Source organism: Anabrus simplex, chromosome 4 (genome assembly GCF_040414725.1).
Source record: "Anabrus simplex isolate iqAnaSimp1 chromosome 4, ASM4041472v1, whole genome shotgun sequence".
Classification (NCBI taxonomy): domain Eukaryota; kingdom Metazoa; phylum Arthropoda; class Insecta; order Orthoptera; family Tettigoniidae; genus Anabrus; species Anabrus simplex.
Genome location: NC_090268.1, coordinates 370,980,875 through 371,005,577, shown reverse-complemented (window position 1 = coordinate 371,005,577; position 24,703 = coordinate 370,980,875). Strand labels below are relative to the sequence as shown.

The 24,703-nt window shown below is 40.1% G+C and overlaps 1 protein-coding gene across 1 annotated transcript in view; it reads right to left on the bottom strand.

Annotated features, from left to right (window-relative positions):
* Nucleotides 1-1,117: 1,117 nt before the first annotated feature.
* LOC136872737 (lysM and putative peptidoglycan-binding domain-containing protein 3) overlaps nt 1,118-24,703 on the bottom strand; it is a 35,437-nt gene continuing 11,851 nt past the window's right edge. The window contains exon 3 of the mRNA XM_067146566.2: nt 1,118-3,335. Coding sequence (XP_067002667.1) covers nt 2,733-3,335 — 603 coding nt within the window. The 3' untranslated portion in view covers nt 1,118-2,732. The remainder of the gene's footprint in view (nt 3,336-24,703) is intronic.

Below are 24,703 nucleotides of genomic sequence, written 5' to 3'. Positions count from 1 at the left end.
TAAAATAACTTACTGAGTTCATATAATAAGAGACTAAAGACTATAGAGAGACTAAAGTGATAGACTGTAAAGTGATCACAAGGCTGTGTTTGTCATAGTTAAAAGTAAATACAATAGAAAGGAAGGATAAGAGGGGCAGGGGGAGTTTTTGAAAAGCAATTATGATCAGTGGAAAATCATAAATAAAAATGTAAACAGCCAATGGGATGAATAATTGTTCAGGTGTGTGAAAATATGTACTGTATGTACAGTTGAAGGTGATAAGGAATGGAAAAGCCTCACTACATTACAACACACAAAGAAGAGGAGGAGCAGATTAGAAAGAAAGAGAGTTAGGAATGGCTGTGGAAGCAAGGAGAGATTGCAAAAACTTACTAGCAAACTGAATTTGGCAAAAAAAAAAAAAAAAAAAAAAAAGGTCACTTAGAATAACATGATGACAAACATAATAGGCAGTTATGAATTTTAGGGAAACCTGGAAGGATATTTTATGATATGTATTGATAATGCAAGAGAGAAACAGGTTCCAGGAAGGACACTCCAGGGACATTAATGGACAAGGCAAATGTGAAGTAAGCAAATATTTAAGAATATACTTACCGGTAAATATTGTATTTAAGTAATCTGCCTAGTCAATACATATATATTTATTTTTATCTAGAACATGTTCTAAAATTTACATATATTCTTAAATATTTGCTATATTTGTAGGTCAATATGGGTTTTTAAAATAATGAAGCTGTTAAAAAGTTTATTACTTGCAAGACAAATGTATATATGAGGATTTAAAGAAGGCAGAGTTATTCAGTCAGCAGTATATGTTAAGATAGTAGGACATGAGGACAGTGTCCAGGCTGAGGTGGTGATTAACACTGGTGGAGTACCAAAATTTATCTATGACAAAGATTTTAAAATAAGGATACAAAATTTGAAAGCTGGAAAAGAAGCCAGGATTGATAAGATTTCTGGAGATATACTAGAGATATAGTGCCATATCTGAAATATTTATTTGATTATAGTTTGCATGAACAAACTATTCGAAATGAAAGAGTGGTAATTGTAAACTCAGTAAACAAGGAAAAGGACAAATAAGCAGATAATTACAGGGCAGTAAACTTGAGATGTGGTATGTTCCAAGCTATTAGCGGAGAGATAGCGTGGAATGACTTTAGAAAACAAATAAGCTTGAGTGAAGCTTTTAAAGGTAGGAAAGATCATATGATAAAATTGGAATTCAAGAGGACAATTTGGGGCAAATATTCATTTATAGGAAAAAGGAATTAGGGGCCAGAATAATTTATCAAAGAAAATGTTCAATAAATTTCCAAGATCTTTAATATCATTTAAGAAAAGACTAGGTAAATAACTGATAGGAAATCTGCCACCTGGATGACAGCAGATCAATGTTGTCTGATTATAGACTGAATGACTCAGGTAAGTACACACTGAGACAATTGGTTAGCACCAATGCAGGATCCTTGGATCAGACAGTAGCAGAAGCATGTATTTACCCACATCCCTCCAGATGCAATATCTTGGATGTAAATAGGCTTTGGTGTGGGGTCTTGGGAAGAGAATGGAGAAAGATAGGATATCAAGGAGACAGACAGACAGACAGACAGACAGACAGACAGACAGACTCAGCTACTTATAGCAAAAGCTGGGAAAACCTAGTTACATTTGGCATTTAAAATTTTGAAGTAAGAGACATAGAAGTAGGTGATGTGGAAGTGCTATCTGCCAATAAAGGATTATTGAGCCATGCAGTTCATGTACACAGGCTTGCAGACAATGCTGCAAACCACGATTCCAAACATGAAGGGGGGAAAAAAGTAACAATAATTACAAGTTTTATGTCCCACTAAATACTTCTATAGTTTTTTGGGAGAACAAGTTACCAGAATTTTGTACTGAAGGAGTTTTTGTATATGCTGGTAAATCTACCGACACAAAATGCTGGCATGTCTGAGCAACTACAAATATTGCCTATTTGAGCCAGGATTGAAGGCCAGCATTTCTGTTGTCTAAGCCACTTAGCTTTAGAATGAATGAATACCTTGACTTACACACAAAGGCAGTCATACCCTTACAATAAAATAATAGAAGCTGTCCACACCAGGTCTTTCTACATTTAAGTTTTTTCCACTTCTCAACATATTAAAAGATTTAAATATATGGTCTTATGTTATCCAGTCTACAAACCAGTAAAAGTAGCACAAGATGACCATAGAAACTGTGCAGTATATGCTTCATTCATAAAAGCACAACAAAAGAAATTATGGTAGGTCTATTCCTTTCCAGGTCTAAACCTATCCCTGTTAAAACCAGAGTATAAAACAGTAATTTAATACTGAAAAATATTCTACATTTTCCTTAATTTCTAACCAAGTGAAATATATACATATTCCTATAAAGGTGTCCCACTTCAATATAGGTAAGACTGTTTGCTATTGTTTTTGGAGCACGTGCTATGTAATGAAATTAAATCCCTTCCTACAGCCAGATATGTTTCTACTTAAATTAACTGACAATTTCTATGATGTACAGATAGTGCATTTAAAAGCTAATGAGGATACTAAGAATTATCATTTTATCCAAAAGTTGAATTCTCAAATATAAAGGAAATAACTATCCTGATGAAAAAATAAAAGAAAGAATACAGAACTACGACAGAGTGAAAAGTTTGCATATCTAACTAACCAAGGAAACTTCACTCGATATTTTGTTCTAATTTATTTATCCGGAGACTTATGCTGCTTTTCAGTAATATAGAGAACATAGAGGATTGGACCAGCAAATCCCAAGAGTAAGGAACAAATAAGAAGCTGAGGCCATTTTAAACCCCAGTCAGCACCACTGCATCTTAAAATAGCAGCTGATTCTCTTGATACATCTGGCAAGTCCTGGACAATGAGCGGACTTGAGGGATCTTCTTTAACAGAGGAACTATCAGCACATTCATTTGTACCTGTGGAAGTTGAACCAACAGTCTGGGTTAAAATTTTTTCTACATATGTATTGTTACTCAATAAATCAACTGTATTTTGTCCAAGAGGTTTATGGTTAACAATCTGTTCCTTCTCATCCACGATGTTACTGTGGTTTGCACTCGAAATGTCTTCATTGCTACAGTTGCTCGTACTGGACAGTTCATCACCAGGAACAGGATCATTGAAGTTGATCAACAACTTGTCTTCATCCTTACTTCCACTACCATGAACACCTGCTAATCGTTCAGTCACAACTGAGCCAGGTTTTAGAGGGACTTTCAGAGATCTGCGAGCAAATATTTCGTTGTCTCGAAGAATACCATTTATTCGTTTAAGTTCGGCAACCTGAAATTAAATAAATGTTTTTTTAAATACTGAAATGATAATTTTGGCAGTACTTAAATTTACTTATGAAATGGTGATGAAAATGAAGGCAACAAGAATTATGAAATGCCAATGATCACACTTTCTGGTCCAGTCATATTGAGAGTGCTATTATATTACACCACAAGGTCATGAGGTTAAGGATTATGGTAGTGATTATTATTGTTTTGAGAGGAAGTAGAACTGGGTAATCATCCTCTCTTAACACTAATCACATGAAAAAATGGAAGAGATTCAAACTTTCGAAGAATGAAGGTATCAACAAAAGAAAGGCAAGGGTCATGACCTGCATGAAAATGGAAAGACTCCCTAGGTCCTGCAAACCTAATATTGTCAGGGACAGAAGAGAACAAAGTGTTGGCGAAGAGAAGTCGGATAGGAAAGAGAAAATGCGAGGAGCCTAACACTAGTAAGTGGAAATAATGTCAGACTCAGCTAGGGACCCTTTGGATGCTGACCTATGCTCCCAAGTTGAGATTCCCTGAGGTTTACCCACTTTAGTTGGTACTAACTACAGGCAGGAGATATTGTGGATGTATTATATTGTCCTCGCCCACTAGAAATATTAACGATTTACATATACGAGTAGCACCTTGTTACTCCACACACTGGGGACTGAGGGCATGGTCAGAACTCAAGAAGGGCTGGATTACTAGAGGAACAATAGTATTTACTGTAATACTTTACATACTAATAAAATATGTATTTACTGTATTTACAATACCTTAAACGCCTAAGACTGAAGAAAAGTTATATCCCTCTATTACCTTTTAAAGATTTGCAAATCTTGGACAATTGCCTGTGTATCTTCATTTTGATAGTCATTCTGATACATTTCCCCAGTCAATGACTGGAAAACAGGTTGTTGGTTTTCATTTTCTGATACATTTCAACTGTACTGTCAGCCAAAGTTTATACCAGGATTTTCCAAGTGTTGATGCTTTAAGTTTTCCCAAGCCTCTACAATTGTGCAAATAGCATCCTTTATATTAAAAGATTTCCTTGCCTCAAACAGGTCTTCTGTCTTCTCCACAACTGGATGAAATGTATTTCCAGCAATATCTCCTCTTCAGGTATAAAATTACCTCTCGATTCATAGGTTGGATGATAGAAGTGATGCTGGGTGGAAGAAAGGCACCTTCTTTCCCCCCTCCTTTTTTAGTTCCTGTTCAAATGGATGCAATGGCACATTATCCAACTCCAAAGGGGCACCTACAGGGAGTTGTTTTACCTTCAAATGGCACAAACTGCTCAAAGAAGTATGATTTAAAAAGACTACTGTTCACTGAGACTGATTGTTGATGGGGAGAATATGTTGGCGGGGATGTTAAATTAATATTCTTAAATGCCCTCAGAATGTTAAATTTGCCCATTATAAATATCGGTAATTTACGACTACCGTTAGCATTGTTGCATCTGTCGTGTCCACTCCAGAAATGAGCTCAGGACCACCACTCTTCCGAGGATCGAACCTGTGGTCAGGAACATAGGAATGGTGTCACAGACATAACCAGGTATTAAAGGGGAGAATATGAGTATATATTTATACCTATGTAATGGTAATGATACAAAAATAGTATGAATAATATTAGAGGAGAGATTCAATGTAAAATGAGAATCATAAGGGTTTGGAATAAGAAAATATTGAGTGTAGAAAAGCAGCATAGTTGTGCAATGAGAGGAAATGGCTTGGTCGAGCAGTGGTTAGTTACGACGGTGGGGTACAGCACCCTCCTAGTGCGTAGAAAGTATTCTGGAAAGTACGAAGTCACGTTGCACGGACACAGGAGCTTTAGCCCTCTGATTGGCTGAATTCAGTTTCCACAGGGTGGAGAATTTTGATTCCCTTCTCGAAGCTCGGGCATGTCGAGGAGAAGGTATAAAGCCAGGGGGGCACACCCTAAACAGGGTCTTTGGATCAAATCTACCGGGAGTTGTGATCAGAAGCTCTATCAGTCAGCACTTTGAGGTCGTCGCATAATAATAATAATAATAATAATAATAATAATAATAATAATAATAATAATAATGTTAAGCACTTCAAGTTGGGACTTAGAAGTTTACCACTGAGAGTCGACTCTGCCAGGTCTTCGAAGTATATATCATTTTGAGGTTGTGGAGTCACTTGTATATATAATCAACTGTTGGAATTAAATGTGGTATAAGGGAAGCTGTGGACTTCAGTTCTCTTCACGCGTAGCAGATCTCCCAGGCCCATAGAATTAATCTCCAAAACCGCTCGGGGAGCAATCTGATTTAACAACACTTCACGTCGTGAAATACCAATGTCACGACACATTGTTTTTGAGAGAATCCTCGATCGACAACTGTGCGATATTATCAGCATTAGTACCAACCAGTGCGGATTCGTCAAGGGTGCTGGAACAACCGACGCCTTCTTTGCTGCCAGAATGCTCAATGAAAAGCATCGAGAGAAACAAAAGCCACTACATATTGCCTTCCTTGACCTTGAAAAGGCTTTCGACCGAGATCCACATCGTGTGATCTGGTATGCACTTCGTGACCATTGTGTACCAAAAATGCTTATCAGTTGAATCAAGATGCTTTACACAAACACCACAAGTCGTGTACGTCGCGCTGTCGGCATCTCGGAGAGCTTTCCAGTGGAAGTCAGTGGACATCAAGGCTCCACATTGTCCCCATTGGTTTTTGTTCTCATCAAGGACACAATTACATGGGACCTGTAGAGGAGTGTCCCTCAGACTCTCTTAAACGCAGATGATGTCGCACTTGCTGATATCACCAGAAGTGGATTGCAGCATCAAGCTGAAGACTGAAAAAGCCACTTCTCACAGTACGGTCTTAGAATGAACAAAAAGAAGACCGAATACCTGGAAACCACCCCAAACAACAGCTCAATTCGAGTTGATGGAGAGACCTTAACGAAGGCTGTAAGCTTCAGGTATCTAGTAACTCGCCTACAGACAGATAGTGGGACACACGATAAAGTGCGAAGTAGAATAAAGACAGCATGGATGAGATGGAGAGAAGTCACAGGCGTACTCCGCGACAGAAGGATGCCACTACATCTGAAGTCCAAAACATACCGCATGGTAGTACGTCCTGCTGCTTTATACGGTGTTGAATGTCAACCAGCTGACAAAGCTACAGAGCGCCAATTACACACCATGGAAATGTGCATGCTCCATTGGTCGATGGGCATTACACACCTGCATCATGTCAAAAATGACACTGTGAACCCGCAAATAAGCATTGCACCCTTCACTGAGAAGGCACGGGAGAAACGTCTTCAATGGTATGGTCAAGTCCTGCGTGCTGAACCTGGAACAACTGCCAATTTCACCCACACCTTTGAAATTAATGGGCAACGACCACAAGGACGCCCAAATAAGGCGCTGGCATGACACAGTGATTACTGACATGAAGACTCTGGACTTAAGACCATATGATGCCCAAGACCGTGCAAAATGGCGAGCCAAGATTAGAACAGTGGACCCTGCACCAGCGGGAATACACTGGGAAGAAGTTCGTATTGTTGCAAGTAATAAAAATCACTCTCTGCTTTACAAGTTTTGTCCCTTTCAGTGTGTGCCAAGTCTTCATGGAAGCATCTTATAGTTCAATCACTAGTTGACTGTTGATTGAAGGGAACAGACGTGTTTGTGCAGCGATGGGTATTTCCGTTATGAGCTTGGCGAGCAGCAATCGGGACATGGGCAAGCAGGCAGGGGGCTGCAGGGTGTTTGCTGGAATGCAGACCTGCAGCAGGCAGTTACCCGGGGAGTGTTGTATCATTGGCACTCATTACCACATTACTTGTTATAGGAGGCTTGGAGTTAAACTCGGGCCCTGTTCAACCAGGCGTAGGGAATGTGAACATGAAGTGCATGGGGTTAAGAGGAACTTAAGATCTGGAGCTAAGCAAATTTTTTTTTTTTTTTTTTTACAAGTTGCTTTACGTCGCACTGACACAGATAGGTCTTATAGCGATGATGGGATGGGAACGGGCTAGGAGTGGGAAGGAAGTGACCGTGGCCTTAATTAAGGTACAGCCCCAGCATTTTCCTGGTGTGAAAATGGGAAACCACAGAAAACCACCTTCAGGGCTGCTGACAGTGGGGTTCATTATAGGATAATATATATAATTCACAAATATTCAGGTCAAAATTTCTTAAGTTTAGACGGGAAAGAGGGTCTAAAGGAGGGGAACTTTCATTTGTGTTACATCGGAGCTAAGCAGTACGTTAAAACGTGTTCTCAATGACTGCGAAATAATTGAGGTGGAGGTAAATAATGCATCCAATAAACAAAATATAGTCATTATTGGAGCTTATTGACCGCCGAAATCAGGTTTAAACACGATCACACGTCTTTCAGCATTGACATGTGCAAAGATAAGCTATGGAATAAAGAACTATAATTGCAGGGATCTAAATTCACCGTCAGTAAAATGGGCTGGGTCACCTACGAGGGAGGGTGTCAATCACAGGAAGCAGTTAACTTAGTGTGGAATAATGACTTTTCCCAAGTTGTTACAATGAACACACAAACGAGTACTCTTAGATGTTTTTCTAGTCAGACCACATGACATAGTTATATCTTGTGACGTAATTCAGGGGATTAGTGACCACAGTGCAGTGGTACTTGATCTCTCTTGGGAAACTTGTAATGCGAGGTATGTGGGAATTTCTAAGACTATTTGGTGCTATGCGAGGGGAGACTCTGTAGGTTTTCAAAACTATCTTGAGGTTGTGCTATATTAATTGGTTACAGGAAGGCAAGGGGATGGACGACATTTGGGAGAAGTTCAAAACCATTCTACATACTGGACTGAATAAATTCGTTCCCAAAAGGATAATTAGAGAAAATTCAGATCCGCCGCACTACACTGCGATTATTAGGAAGCTTAAACGTAAGACTAGGAGAGCGTTCAACAGAAGAAACAATAACAAAGCGTGCAAAGCGGAGTATAGACGTTTTGTAAAGCTTTTGCTAACAGAAAAGAAAATGGCTGAAGAGAAATATCTTGATGATATCCTAAACGAAAATTGGAATTCCTGGAACCCCATTTTAAGGCCTCACTGCAGGGCCGTCAAGTTCTGTTTACTCTCAACGCTGTAATGCTGAGAGCTAATATAGACAGGGGGTGTCCACAGGGAGGAGTATTATCACCAACAATATGGTGTCTGGTAGTGGACGAACTACTTACCAGGTTAAATGTTGGAGGAATATACGCCCAAGGCTATGCAGACGACATAAGCCTGATGGCGGTAGGAAATTTCCCCAGTACGGTTTCCGAACTCGTACAGAGCTCTCTACGTAGGGTGGAAAGATGGCGTCACGAGACAGACTTGTCGGTTAATCCCGATAAGACGGAGCTCGTGGTATTTACCAGGAGGAGGAGGCTAGACGGACTGTCAGAGCCTTTTCTATTTGGAAAAAAATTAGTTAAGACAACCTCGGTTAAGTACCTATGGGTAATCCTTGAGGCAAGACTAAGTTGGAAGAAACAATCATAAGGTGGATAAGGCTCGCAAGATTATGTGGACCTGTCGCAGAGCCGTCGGAAAGACCTGGGGCCTAAGACCTAGGGTGGTCCAGTGGTTCTATATCTCCATTGTACGGCCCATGATCACCTATGCATCTATAGTCTGGTGGCCAGGCTCAGAGAGTAAAACTGAGCACCAAGTTAAACAGTGTCCAAAGACTTGCGTGTCTAGGAATAACAGGAGCACAGGATACTACACCATTATGTGCAATGGAGGCCATCCTAGGTTTTCCCCCCTTACATTTATATGTTAAGGTAATAGCGGGAATGAGTGCCTATCGCCTTTGGTCACTCGGAGGATGGTCCTTCAAAAATCCGAATAGAGGTCATGCCTCTATTCTTACAAGGCTTCACCAGACTTGCCCTATGACAATGATGATCGGGGATCTGATAAAGCCTAGCTTTAATTTGAATTGTAAATTTACAGTGGTGATACCCACAAGGGAGGAGTGGGCCACGGACGCTGGGGCCCGTCTTAAGTCTGGGGGCTGTACATGGTACACAGATGGCTCGCGGATGGAGACGGGCACAGGCGCCGGGGTCTGGGGGCCTAAGACAAGGCTCTTCCTTCCTGTGGGTAAATATGCTACTGTTTTCCAGGCTGAAGTATACGCAATACTAGCCTGTGCTGTAAATATATGGAATATGCCTGGACACAGAAGACATCACTATATGTAGTGATAGCCAGGCAGCGCTAAAAGCACTATGTGCAGTTAAAACATCAAAACTGGTATGGGAACGCCAAAGGATGTTAGATCAGCTGTGTGAGCTTAGCTCAGTTACCCTATTATGGGTTCCTGGGCACACAGGTATCAGTGGAAATGAAGCTGACAAACTAGCGAAACAGGGCTCAATGGGTTCCTTCACAGGACCAGAGCCCTTCCTGGGAGTGTCACTCCGAAGTGTGAGGCTGGCAGTATCCCAATGGATAAACCAGTCTCACCTAGATATTTGGAAGAGGTTAACCATAGCAAGACAGGCACGTGAACTTATCAAAGGGCCTAGTCAAAGCTATAAAAAGGTCCTAATGAATTTGAATAGGACCAGAATGAGAATGGTAGTTGGACTGTTAACAGGCCACAATACCTTACGGAGACACCTACACATCATGAAAATCACCCAGGATCCGATGTGTAGAAGATGCGGTAAGGAGGAGGAGACCTCCGCGCATGTGTTATGTCAGTGCGAGGCTTTTGCAAGCACTAGACATCGATACCTGGGCTCACAATTTGTGAGCCTGGAGGACATCAGGAATGCCAAAATCCGGACACTGGTATCCTTTATAGGAGCACTAGGGCTGGACTAGGCAAACCCGTTCAAGGGGCACAAAGGGTCTTCATAGACCTACGTGTGGAGCTCTGCGAAAACAGGGCTCACCCATTTCTTATCTATCTATCTAACCCCATTTTAAATATATACGAAGACTGAAGGGAGAGAACAAGTCAGTTTCTTCTCTTTGTATAAGAGGCAATTTATTGACGATAACAGATATAAAGTGGAAGCATTACATAAGCACTACGGAAAGGTTTTTTTAATCCGGCGGCACACTTATTCAGGGACAATTTTCCGAAAACTAATAACGATTTCCAAATTAAAGCTTCATTTTTGCGTAAAGGTCTTTCTAAACTCAGAAGAAGTAAATCTTGTGGACAAGATTCTATTTCCGGAGAGGCACTTAAACTCGTGGGTGAAGCAACCCTACCATATTTAATATGAATCTTTAATATATTTTAATATATTTTAGTATATCACTAGCTGCCTCTGTGGATCAGCGGTAGAGTGTCGGCCTCCGGATCCCAAGATAGCGGGTTCAAACCCGGCAGAGGTAGTCGGATTTTTGAAGGGCGGAAAAAAGTCCATTCGACACTCCATGTCATACGATGTCGGCATGTAAAAGATCTCTGGTGACACATTTGGTGTTTACCCGACAAAATTTATTAAATCTCAGCCATAGACGCCCAAGAGAGTTTCGGTTTACTCGGTCTGCCATCTAGTGGGGGCCTAGAGTAAAACAGAACATCGAAATTGACGAGCAGACAGCCAGATGGCGTCAAATTGAAATGTCTGCACACGGTAGCTGAGGCCATATTATACTTATTATTATTATTATTATTATTATTAATCACTGAACAATACAAAGGTTCCAGAAGATTGGAAATCGGCCATTCTTGTTCCTATTCACAGAGGAGGTGACAAGAGCTACTTAAATAACCACAGACCAGTAAGTTTGACGTCAATTGTATGCAAACAAATGGAGCAATTACCAGTAATAGTAGATTATTTGAGGTTAATATGGGACTCTTCTGGAATTATGTTTAAGGGACAGCATGGTTTTAGGGAAGGCTTCTCCTGCAAAAGTCAGCTCTGTTTCATATGCCAAGATATATCGGATAAGCTTGGCAGTGGGTGAAGGATTGATGCAATAGTAATTGATTTTGCTAAGGCATTTGATCTTGTGCCACATGAGATCCTGCTTAACAAGTTAGCGCGTACAGGCATTGACATCACAATTGTGAAATGGATACGAGAACTCCTCAATGGAAGAACTCAGAGGGTGCACGTGGGAGAAACACTATCTTCTCCAATAAGTGCTACATGTGGTGTGGCTCAGAGTAGAGTTATTGGGCCAATTCTTTTCATACTTTTCATGAATGACATGCCTGGTCCAAGAAAACGGAAGTGCGCCTGTTTACCGATGACTGCGTCATATCAGGAGATAAAGACGGAGGACAAACTATTGCTACAGCAGGATTTAGATAAATGACCGCTCCGGCGGTAGTAGGTCTACCCATTAATTAATTATATTTAATATGGATTTTCCTGACCACTAATCAGGAAATGTCCCGGCAGCTCAATATCCTACAATAAAAACTGTAGTCAAAATTGAGTTTGGAATATGTGTAGCGGTCATTTTGACCGCTTAGGTGGTTCTAGTGTTAACTTCTCTTCTGAACTCAGTGCAACATGTTTATTGCCTTCTGCTAGCCAATCTGTGATGAGAAGGCAAACTGAATGCAAAATATTTACTATAAAAAACATCTTGTCAAGAAATACTAGTTACAATAAACACTAAGCAAAGCATCAGAATGCACAGTGTCCTACTGTACACATCAACAAAAATCATGTATAGTCACACAACATATATACTGGATCACTCTATGCCAAATTACTGTGTTCGATTGATGTAATGTGTCCATTCATCTTTACCATCAACAGTTGGCCAATACATCAGTTCCTAAGCATAATCCACACAGAAGTACACACCGCTGGTAAATTACAAATTACAAAACAGCACAATTGGATTTTCAAGACATAGCAGTGCAGTAAGAAGTCAGTCTGCACTCTGTAGTGCAGGCATCGTCATTCGAGAGCAAAATGCCTTCGGAGCCAGTTTGCTCCCCGCTTTCGAGGAACAAGAACAGCTTAGCGAGCAAGTAGGGGAAGTACATATCGTAGTATGTACCGCAGGCCAGGGGCAGAAAGGTATAGCACTTCTTTCTGGACAGGTTAGATTGCGACACGAAACACGTGAACTTATGTGAGGTGACAGTAGCGTTTCTTTATCCTCACACCACACGACATTCAAATCTAGTCGGTTAATGTTGCATTTACTATGGGAGAGTGTTCAGCACAGTGTAGGCCATTGATGCCAACAAGTTTCAAACCTTCCTGGGAAGAAGAGTATTTAATAGTGACGCAAGTGCGATAACAGGTATAACTTGAATACAATATTCTCTCACCCATAGGTAACTAATGCAGATATCGAGCTTGAATAATAATTATTAGTTTACGGTTATTATTATTATTATTATTGTATGTATAGCTGTGAAGTGTTATATCCATTTAGTATTATTATTATTATGATACGACCTGTAAATTAATATCATGTAATTTATCCTTACCTGTATATATAAAATGTAATCCATAATTGTGAAACACACTAACTTCCAGAATGGTATAGGCACGAGAACAATGAAGAATATTCTGTACATTGTATTCTATGTATTCATACACTCTAGAATTTTCACGAAGATAGTTTTTTGTAATATAGCTTTCAAGAAGTCTGGCCAGACATTTATATAAGGAGATGATCTTGATGGTAAAAGTCAGTTGTGGTTTGGAAGTTATTGGAAGAGAGTTATTGTTTAGTAGTAAGTGGCTGACATGCCGAGCCAGGCAGTCTCCATGTTGAATTGATCAGTAGTCATCTGTTTTCAACTGTGTTTCAATGTGTAACCTCTGTGAAATTTGGTGTCAGTTTTCAACTGTTTAAAGATGGCAGCTTTGTTGATATCCTACAAGTGAAGTGTGTTTGTTTTATGATACACAGTGATTTAAGGTTGTGTGTGTATTAATTTGTGAATATATGTAAATATAAGTATATTACCAACTAACAGCACCTTGTGTGCATCTGTGGCTACATTAACAGTTCAAGAAAATGTTTAATATGGAAAAAAAATATTGAGTCACATTAAAAAAAACATCAGAAGAATATAAAGAGGTTTTAATGTCACTATATGACGATTTTGAGAGTAGGTTTCACGATATTCAGGCATTAGAAAAGGATATGCAGGTGTTCGCTATGCCCTTCTCAGTGGATGTGGACACTGTTACACCAGAACTGCAGCTAGAACCGATTGACTTGTGTGATGCTCAAATGAAAGAGATATGCAAACACTAACAGTTTGACTGAATTTTATGTTCGTTTTCCATGGGAGAGATTTCCTAGATTGTACATATTCAATGCCCATATTGTAAGTATAGTTGGATCAACGTATTTACGTGAACAGATGTTTCATTAATGAAGATTTGTAAATCTAGACACAGAAGCAGCCTCACCAATGAAAACTTGAAATGTGCTTTGCTACTTGGCAGTAGGCAAACGATAGTACGAAACATTCTACAATACTCTCTAAATGAGCCCAAAGGTCCCGTGAAGGAGAGGAGTACACCAGTGATATGTTTCAGTTTGCGTGGTTAATTTGTTGTCAAAGTCATAAATGCCATACAAATATTGAAACAGATGTTAACGAGAGTGTAAAGAATATGTACAAATTACCAAAACTGTATTTTCTTTCAGTAAATGTACGTGTCCCAAAGCTTCAGTTAATTGTAAAAATGTATTTATTCAGGACATATTGCACATTGCTGTACATTTCCTTTGTCAATGAATAATTTTCTTGTCCTGTTATACTCTGTAATCTGCATCCTATTCATCTCACACGATCCATGCTCCAAATTATTATTATTATTATTATAGCTGTTGTTCACATGATAACATTTCCAAGTGGCAAGCACAGTACCGCCATGGTATGCAACCCGCCTGTCCACTGCTCTCTCGTCACGTGACAAACAGCCGTCCCGAGCGGAGCAAGTAACACCGGCTCCCTAGAGCAACTACGCCATGACCTCTGCTGTAGTGTATCAGCATGACAGATATAGACTTACAGATCAGTTTGACAGAAACTGCACAGTTGTTCAACTGCAGGCTAGCCATACCCAAAGATATCTCAGGTTCATGCAAACCAGGATACATTTCCAGGACATGGAGACTCTATCAAGACATCAATGGTGTGAATGACAGACCTCATACAGGTCATTCTCGGGTCACAACACAATGAATGCTACCTGCAAATTGTAGCCCATAAACATCGCATCTCGTCAGGGTTCCACAGTGTGATCTTGTCTAAGTCACAGGACAGCATGTCTCACCTCAAACTACAGTGAAAATTGTGCTTTTATTTTGCATTACATTCAGAAGTTAGACAATGAATTTATGTTTACTGGTACAGTGAAAGGTAGCAAATATTTATCACATGATAGCCTATACCTGGATTAGGAATATAATCGTGTGAAAGTGACTAGCGGGGTGCATATTTGTCTTGTGATAAAGTAGTTATGGATAAGGAAAAAGTAATTAAATTAATTACTAAAGAAGACAAAATTAAAATCCATCGCAAAATGCTTTCACATACGGTCTTTAAGTGCACAGAGGTGGCGCGAATCAAGACCGACTGAGAATTGGAGTCAGTCTTGAGCGAATGTTGAAACTCACACCTTCCAGCTTTGACTTGATTACTTAAGTTGGTCCTGGTCGAAGTTTTGCTGAATTAAAAATGGAAGCCAAAGTCATTCCTTGCTGTTGCATTTGGATGAGTGTAACATCCAATTTATTGTCTAATAGTGTGACAAAAAAATAATACTTATTAACCCAAAATAAAATGCTTCGACTAACATTCCTTTCAGAAAGAGTGTGACCTGCAATAATACTTTGATATTTTTATGGGCCCCCATACAAATATTTCCATATTTGTTGTCTGGTGTTTTTCACACCTTTCAGTGCACTATTATTTTATAAGCCCCAGTGGAAAAGGTTTTCATATTTGTCCTCATGTTTTTCACACCTTTTAATACTTTCCTTTCATCTTTAGAACGCCTTTGCTGGCGAGTTGTAGTGTTTACAGAGCACTACGTCTCCTGGTATGGGCTATATCAAATTTGTTACTTTCATTGACCTGTCTCAGTCTCATCCTTGGCTTTGACAATATGAAAGTGACTGAGGTATGAGTGATACTAGTAATACCATTCCTTATACAGCCAGTCCCTGTTATGAATGGTGTGAAAATATTGCTCATAGGGTCGGTTGGTGCAGACATTTCAGTGGGCTTGGCAGAATGATATGTAATAGCAACTGCTGGCTCGGTGAGGAAAGCAACGGGAAATTACCTCACTCCTCATTTCCCTAGTACGCCTCTTCAGTGACGCCTAGGCTATATATGACAGCTGTTGGCGAAGCTGCAGAGGATCAAACCAGCCTTCGGGCTGAATACCCAACATACATACATACATACATACATACATACATTTCATCTTTAGAAATGGTAGATATAGTTTTCACTTTACCCGCGGATACACGACGTAAAATGCCCTCATGTCGGAAAAAAATTGTATCTAGTGTTTCCATAACCCTGTTGGATAGTTTTCATTTGTATGTTCAGTAATAGATTGTTCTGCCTAACACATCATTTTTCTTTGTAGCATGCAGAAACGTCTTAACGAGGTTTTACTGTATTGTATATACAGAAAGCTGGACCAGGTAGATCGTCACTCCAGAAGGCCTGCATGACGTTTTGTACTGTATCTACTGAACTGTACCAAACTAGACTAGCTCACAGAAACTAGATGATGGAAGAGTGGCACCATGTTTGCTTTTGCAACAAAACCAGGATACAATCAGGGTTGGATTGTATAAGATGTTCATTCACATGGTGATGGATCCATCATGTTTTGGGGTGGCATTATAATGGGTAACCAGATACCTATAGAGCCTATTGCTTGCAACATAAATGGTCCAAGATACATCACAGAGATTCTACAATATACTGTGGGGCCATTTACACAAGCTATGGGGAATAATTTCATTTTATCGCATAAGAAATTTAATCTTTTATTTTATCTATATTGAACCGAGATCACAAATACTTATAAAGTTTTTAGAGGTCCCATCTATTCAATATAAAACAATGTTGCCTGAATGTATTACAACATATTAACTTTATTTAGCAGTACTCGTTTCGGCGTTTCTTTAGCGCCATCATCAACTGCAAGAAAGTCATGAAAAACTGGCAAGTAATATAAAATATACATCAACATTTTTGTACAACTAACTCCTATAGAACTTATATTAAAATATATATTTAGATAAAATACAAATTGATTGTCTCATATTTCCACAAGTTCACAACTTGTGGATCAAATGTCACAATTAAAAACAACCTGAAGAAAAATAAGTTTTGTGCGCAATCAAAGTTTTTCATCCTGGGGGTACAGAGTTCGATCTTGTTTCTGGTTTACTTGATATTGCTTAAATTATTCGTTTTATTTTAACACCTTGTGGGTCAGTTCAAATAGCACTGGCCTTCAAGGTTCAAATATACTGAGTTAAAACTGTATACATTCAAGTTTGTTGGTGTTTGGTCCAGGTATGTGGATGACACGTTCGTGATACTAGACGAACGTGTAATTGATGCGTCAACCACTCTCAATAATCTTAAGACACACATATAAAGTTCACTCTGGAATCCGAAAGAGAAGTCAATTTATTTCTTGGACCTGAAGATTAATAGGCCCACTTCCTCATTTTCATTCATTATTTACAGAAATCCTACACAGACAGCCGCCACGATAAAGCAAGATTCGACGCACTCACAATCCCATACATACACGACTTATAATAGCCTGGTGGATTGTGCCTTCAAGGTACCTATGTCTAAGTGCAATTTGAACAAAGAACTGAATATCATCCAGTTAACGGCCAAGACTAATGGCTTTAAAGAGGACTTTATAGAACATATAATTAGTAAGTTTAAGTATCGCCCTTGCACCACTTTGATTAAAGATAAACCAAAACAAAAAGCTTTTTCAACGTTTAATAAAGATGTTTATAAGGTCACGAATATTTTTAAGAAGCGGAACATTAAGATCTAATTCAGAACAGATAACAGAAGGATGGCGCAGAAGTATTACATAACACTACAGCAATTAATACAAGTAATCCCTACTCCGAGACAGGGGTGTATAAGTTTCGATGCAATGACTGTGACCGCGGGTATAGGGCTAGGAGTTGGAAGTGGCCGTGGCCTTAATTAAGGTACAGCCGCAGCATTTGCCTGGTGTGAAAATGGGAAACCACAGAAAACCATTTTCAGGGCTGCCGACAGTGGGGTTCGAACCTACTATCTCCCGAATACTGGATAATGGCCGCACTTAAGCGACTGCAGCTATCGAACTTGGTGCTGAGATCTTTGCCATAATGGCCATTATACCAGAGAGTAGCATAAAGGGCCCATCAAAATAGAAACATCTTGATACTTTCTGACCAACAAGCATCTCTCAAGCGTTCTGGAATCATAAAAGACTTGGAACTGTAAGGGCACAGAGTTTTGAACTACTTCTTTTTACTATTTAACGGTTTTAGTTTGTTGAAGTTGGTAACATGTACATACATAGCAACAAGTGTGTTATTCTTTTTTTTATGAGAATGATGAGTTGTTAATAGTGTCAATGCAAACATTTAATGTAATAAATGGTCTAAGGTACACGTGTATAATATCTTGGACTACATCCAGACAATAATACGAACATGAGTGGTACATAGCGGTGACCCCGATGTGATCTAGAGAAGATATGGCGAATAACGAAAGCGTGCCCGAAGATCGACCAGAAGCAAATAAGGTTAGCATAAAAATTCCACCTTTTTGGACAGAGACCGGAAATTTGGTTTTATCAAGTGGAGGCTCAATCTAGTATTTGTAAAATTAAGGCAGAAGAAACTAAATTTAACCATTTAGTGTCTCAACTAGATCTTAAATATATAGAAAATATATGGGACATTATTAAGGTGGTGATTATTGTTTTAAGAGGAAGTACAACTAGGCAACCATCCTCTATATAACACTAATCAGAGGTAAAAAATGGAAGGGATCCGACACTTCGAAAAATGAAGATATCGGCCAAAGGAAGACAAGGGCCACGAAGGGCGTGAAAATGAAAGACTCCCTAGCCCTCGCAAACCTAATAGAGTCGGGGTCGGAAAAGAACAAGAGTTGACCAAGGGAGGTCGGACAGGATAGATTAAAGTGAGGAGTCTGGCACAAGTAAGTGGAAGCAATGCCAGGACTCAGCTGAGGGCCCCGTGGTCGCCAACCCACGCTCCAAAGTTCGGAGCCCCTGAGGCCCCTTTTAATCGCCTCTTACGACAGGCAGGGGATACCGTGGGTGTTATTCTACCGCCCTCACCCACAGGGGGAGACATTATTAAGGGTAGTGATATGAACAGATATTCATTGGCTAAGGAACGACTATTAAATATATTTAAGGAAAGTGAGGATAAACACATTAAGAGTCTAATTACTGGAATCGAGTTGGGAGACTAGAAGCCTAGTCAGTTATTGCACAAAATGCAAGCTTTAGCCGGAGTAGATGTGTCGGATAAGGTCTTAAAACCTCTGTGGTTAGAAAATCTGCCTGATTCCATTAAGTACATTTTCATTGATAGTGATGAAGGACGTGATAAAGTCGCTATCATATAAAATAATGGAAATGAATCCCCGTCATGAATCATATTCAGTTAAACATGGTGACCGGGAACAACAACCTGCAGTCCGTTACGAACGTCTTGAATTTCGGGACTGGAGGAACAAATATCTTCATTATCCATCGGTCATCAGAGTAGATCTCAGCATAGGGGTGAACATCGCTGTCGTAGCAATAGCCGTAGTAAATCCAGGAAGAGGTTTAACCCTGGAGGCAAATGTTGCTACTACCATTTTCAATTTGGATGCCATTGTAAACAAGAAAAATGTACTCCTCCACGTAGTTGGTCAGGTCAGGAAAACGGGAAACTGCAGCTGAATTAGCAGCAAATTCAGCTGCCCAAGTCAACAGTCGCAAAACTCGCCTATTTGTCATGGACGAAACATCAGGACTGCAATTTTTAGTTGACAATGGGGCTGATGTCTCACTGGTCCCAGCTACACCGAAATCTAAAATTGATTTGACTTATAAATTATATGCTGCTAACAGGACCGAAATTCCTACATTCGGAATTGAACTACATACCATTGATTTAGGACTTTGAAGCCATTTCCAGTGGCCATTTATTGTAGAAAAGGTCAATAAGGCCATATTGGGAGCTGATTTTCTGAGTAAATTCCAGTTACTAGTGGATGTGCGCAACAAGAGATTGATAGATGGTGTAACCAAGATCTGCACTGAGGGTGAAGTGCCAATTGCAGAAGAAAATGCTGTCAGTTCTATGAGTCAAAACATTACGTTTTCAGACTTATTGTTGCAGTACCCAGATATAGCTAAGCCGAATTTAATTCCTGGAGAAATTAAGCATGATATCAAATATCATATTACCACTGAAGGTCCACCTGTGTTTTCTAGGGCTAGACAGCTAGACCCAAAACGTATAGAAGAGGCAAAACAAGAATTCAAATTCATGATAGACAATGGAATTATTAGGCCATCTAAATCCTCATGGGCTGGTCCTCTTCACATGGTTCCCAAAAAGGATGGCACAATACGCCCATGTGGTGATTATAGGCGATTAAATGAAAGAACAGTTCCAGACCGTTACTCTTTTCCCAGGATAGAAGATTTCCACTGTATCCTGCAAGGCAAGAAAATATTTTCCAAAACTGATCTATTCAAGGCATACTTTCAGATACCTATAGCTGAAGAAGATAAGCCTAAGACTGCTATCATCACAGTTTGGACTACATGAGTTTAACGTTATGAAAGTTTTGGCCTTCGAAATGCACCTTCAACATTCCAGCGATTTATAAATTAAGTTCTGTATGAACTGGATTTCATGTTTCCGTACTTGGATGATATTTTAATCGCATCAGCCAGTATAGAAGAGCATAAGTCACAACTACAACTAGTCCTGGAACGGCTTCCTAGGAATGGATTTCGTATCAATATCTCAAAGTCAGTATTTGGTGTAAATGAATCAGGCTTTCTTGGATATTGGATAACACCAGAGGGCTCTCGTCCCCTACCTCAGAAAGTACAAGCAATTTTGGATTACAAGTTACCTGACAAAATCCATGAGCTTCGTACATTCCTTCGTGTAGTCAACTACTACTGACGTTAACTGAAAGACACTGCACAAACTCGAGCCGTTCTGCATGACTACCTTAATGGAGCAAAAAAGAAGGACAACAGACCTATTCAGTGGACTGAGGAAGCAAAGAAAATGTTTGAAAAGTGTAAATATGATATCGTAAATGCAGCATTATTAACTTTTCCTAACCCTGACCTGCCTCTAGCACTGTTCACTGATGCATCAGATTTTATGGTTGGTTCTGTACTCCAGCAATTGGAAAATGGAAGTTGGAGACCGATTTCATTCTTTTCACAGAAGCTGGGTCAGTCGCAGAAGGTTTATAGTACCTATGACAAAGAATTGTTGGGAATTTATCTTTCTGTAAAGAAGTTCAAACATCTACCGGAGGGTAGAAACTTTATCTTCAATGACCACAAGCCGCTCACGTTTGCTTTCAAGCAAAGAAACGAAAAAGCATCTCCTAGGCAGATGAGACAACTGCAGTACATATCACAATTTTCAACAAATATTCGTCATGTCAGTGGTCAAGACAACATTGTTGCCGACGCATTATCTAAGAGCTGATGAAGTATCAATAATGGACAATGATAAAACTGCTAATAGCCAGCTTCAAAGTGAAGAATTGCAGCAACTTCTGAATGACAATAAATCCCTACAGTTTAAGCAATATCAGCTTACATCAGGAGGAAAGCTTTGGTGCGACATTTCCGCTGCAAACATCAGACCTTACATTCCGAAGCCATTTCATCGCCAAATATTTCTGCATTTACATGGTTTCGCTCATCCTGGAATAAAGACTACAGTGAAGATGCTAACTACTCGATTTATTTGGCCTAGCATAAGATGTGATGCACGACAATGGACTAGATCCTGTATCAGCTGCCAGAAAGCAAAGACCACTCGACATACTAAATCGCAACTTGAAGAATATGAGGAGCCTGATGATCGCTTCTGTGTTGCACACATTGACCTCATCGCACTGCTGCCACCGTCCAATGGCATGACCTACTGTTTAACCTGTATTGAGCACTTCACATCCTGGATAGAATTTATCCCTCTTGAAGATATAAGAGCGGGAAAAGGGTCAAAAGCTTTCTATCAACACTGGATTGCAAGATTCGGTGTTCCATTACGTGTAATCACTGTTCGAGAAGCACAGTTCAGATCTCAATTGTTTCAAAACTTGGCTATAATTTGTGGGATAAAACTTCAGCATACTACACCATATCATCCCCAGTGTAATGGCAAAGTTGAGAGACTGCATAGGACTCTGAAGTCAGCTATCAAGGCTCGTAATACCACTAAATGGACAGAAATCCTACCGACTGTCTTACTAGGACTGCGGACCGCGCTTCGAGAAACGTCAAGCCATCCAACTGCACAGATGGTATATGGGAAAACTATCAAACTTCCAGGTGAATTTTTTGAGGAACCAACAACCAAGATTTTTTTTTGCTATTTGCATTACGTCGCATCGACACAGATAGGTCTTATGGTGACAACGGGATGGGAAAGGACTAGGAATGGAAGGAAGCAGCCGTGGCCTTAATTAAGGTACAACCCCAGCATTTGCCTGGTGTGAAAATGGGAAACCATGGAAAACCATCTTCAGGGCTGCCAACAGTGGGGTTCAAACCCACTATCCCCCAGATGCAAGCTCAGAGCTCTGTGCCCCTAACTGTAAAACCAACTCGCCCGGTAAGCAATTACTATCTATGGCTGAGGCATCAATGAAAACGATTTTTAAAAGTCAATGAAGGGGGAATAGTAGGTGTAGTCACAGAGTTGGGCCAAATAAACACACCAAGTGAAGTCAATGATGGTACTTCTACCCCAACAATGTCTATGGATTGTGTTGCTACTTTATCTCCTGTTAGTACTATTACTGCTTTTGAAACCCAACAAACGGCTACAACAAAGAAGTCGTCCACAAAGAAGAGGAAAACAATGCACCAGATCCAGCGCACCAGGAACAAGAGTATGAACTGCCTAAATGGCTCCAAGACAGCAATGGTGAACTAGTGGAGCTTCTTGAGCTCTTATAATGAAGTAATGGACATGATTCGTGATTATACAACTATCTATGCTTTTCAAAAGGGTGAGCCAAACCTGAATTTTATGCTAAAGTTGCCGCATTATGGAAACTTGTAAAAAAATGGCTTGAGCGTTTCTTTGGAGAAATGAATCTATGTGTGGATGAATCCGCAATACCCTATTTTGGTTGGCATGGCAGTAAACAACACATGCATGGGAAACCAATTTGTTTTGATTATAAGGCATGGTGTGCATGCACACGACTGGGTTACCTCATTGAAGCAGACGTCTATAAGGGAGCCAATACTCGAAATACAGTATGTAACCTGAAGTTGGAGTTGGTGGACCTGTTGTGTTGAATATGATGGAAAAATGACCAAAGAAAAATATAGTATTTTCTTTGATAATTGTTTATTAGCATAAATCTTCTTGATAACTTGAAGGAAAGAGGTTTCAAAGCAACAGGTATGGTTACATATAATCCCACCGAAAATACCCCTCTGACAAGCATTTTCAAGGAAAAAACCAAGAGGATCATTTAACCAAGTAACTGCAAATGAAAATGATGATGATGTTTGTTGTTTAGAGGGTCCTAACATCTAGGTCATCAGCCCCTAATGGTACGAAATGATACGAAATACAATAACAATTTTAAAGTACAAAATTCATCCACTAACCAGAATTCAAAACGTGATGATAAAGTATGAAGGAATGAATATGAATTTAAAACAATCAGTGGATCCAACCCACAATGCCTCACCTGACCAGAAACAATATTACGGACCAAGGGACTGTTTCCAAAGCACAATCGTGAATCAATGATGCTTGTTGTCTAAAGGAGTTCAATATCCATGTCAACGGTCCCTCATAATGGCACTTATCGCTAGTAGGTAAAGGAGAACCATGGTATTTGTCAGGTTGCGGTACTAATCAAAGGTAGCATAAACTCGCCGAGTTCCGAACATTATGGTACGAATCTCATCTGCAACGCAAACCCATAGTGTTCCTCACCTAGGTGTACTGATCACGAGCGCCGGTATTCCCGTGGTGTTCCGCATATAGTGGGTACTAATCATAGGCAACGAAGATCCACTGTGTCACTCATATTGTGTTATTAACTACAGGCAATGCCCAGACCCGTGGTGTTTCTCACTTAATGGTAGGCCTACTAATCACAGGCAACATAAGACCATGGTGTTCCGCTTTTAGTGGTACTAATCACAGGTACTGGAAACCTACAGTGAACCCCGCTCTACTGCTACGAATCACAAAACTATTGAGTACCTAACAGAGTGGTACTACTCATAAGTAAAGGCGACCCATGGTGTTCCCTGCATGATGGTAGTACTAATCACAAGTAGTTCTTTGGTTCTGATGCAATCATCCCTTGGTCGCCCCTTTTAGTCTCCTTTTACGACAGGCAGGGGATACCGTGGGTGTATTCTTCATCTGCGTCACTTCAAAAAATGAAGTAACGGAGGAAGAAAGGCAAGGGTCACAAAGGGCGTGAAAAGGAAAGACTCCCGAGGCCTCGAATGCTCTAATACCGTCAGGGTCGGAAAAGAACAAGAGTCGAACAAGGGAGGTCGGACAGAATAGATGAAAGTGAGGAGCCTGGCACAAGTAAGTGTAAGCAATCCCGGGACTCAGCTAAGGGCCCCATGGTCGCCAACCCACACTCCCAAGTTCAGAGCCTCTGGGGCACCTTTAGTTGCCTCTTACGACAGGCAGGGGATACCATGGGTGTATTCTTCACCTGCATCTCCCACCTACAGGGGTAATGAAAATGGTATCACCCAGATCCATTATAATGATAACATTGTTAACTTTGCTTGTACTCAAGTAAGTATTGTTCGGAGTTCAGAAGAATGCACATGCCCGGTGAGGCGAAGGGGTTTTCGCCAGCAGAGTCAGTGACGTAATCGTTAGCAACCCCACTACTACCCAGGCGACTTTCTATTATCTTCTACTGGCAACTCTTCGCTCCTATCAGTTGTAATACAGCTGTGTCCGTTCATTGCTGTTGCGTTGTTCTGCATTCGTTCGTGTTCCTTTCTCAGTTTGTCATTTATCCGTTGTTATTGTCGTTGCTCATCATTCTTTCATAGCTGTTCAAAATCCTAAGATTAC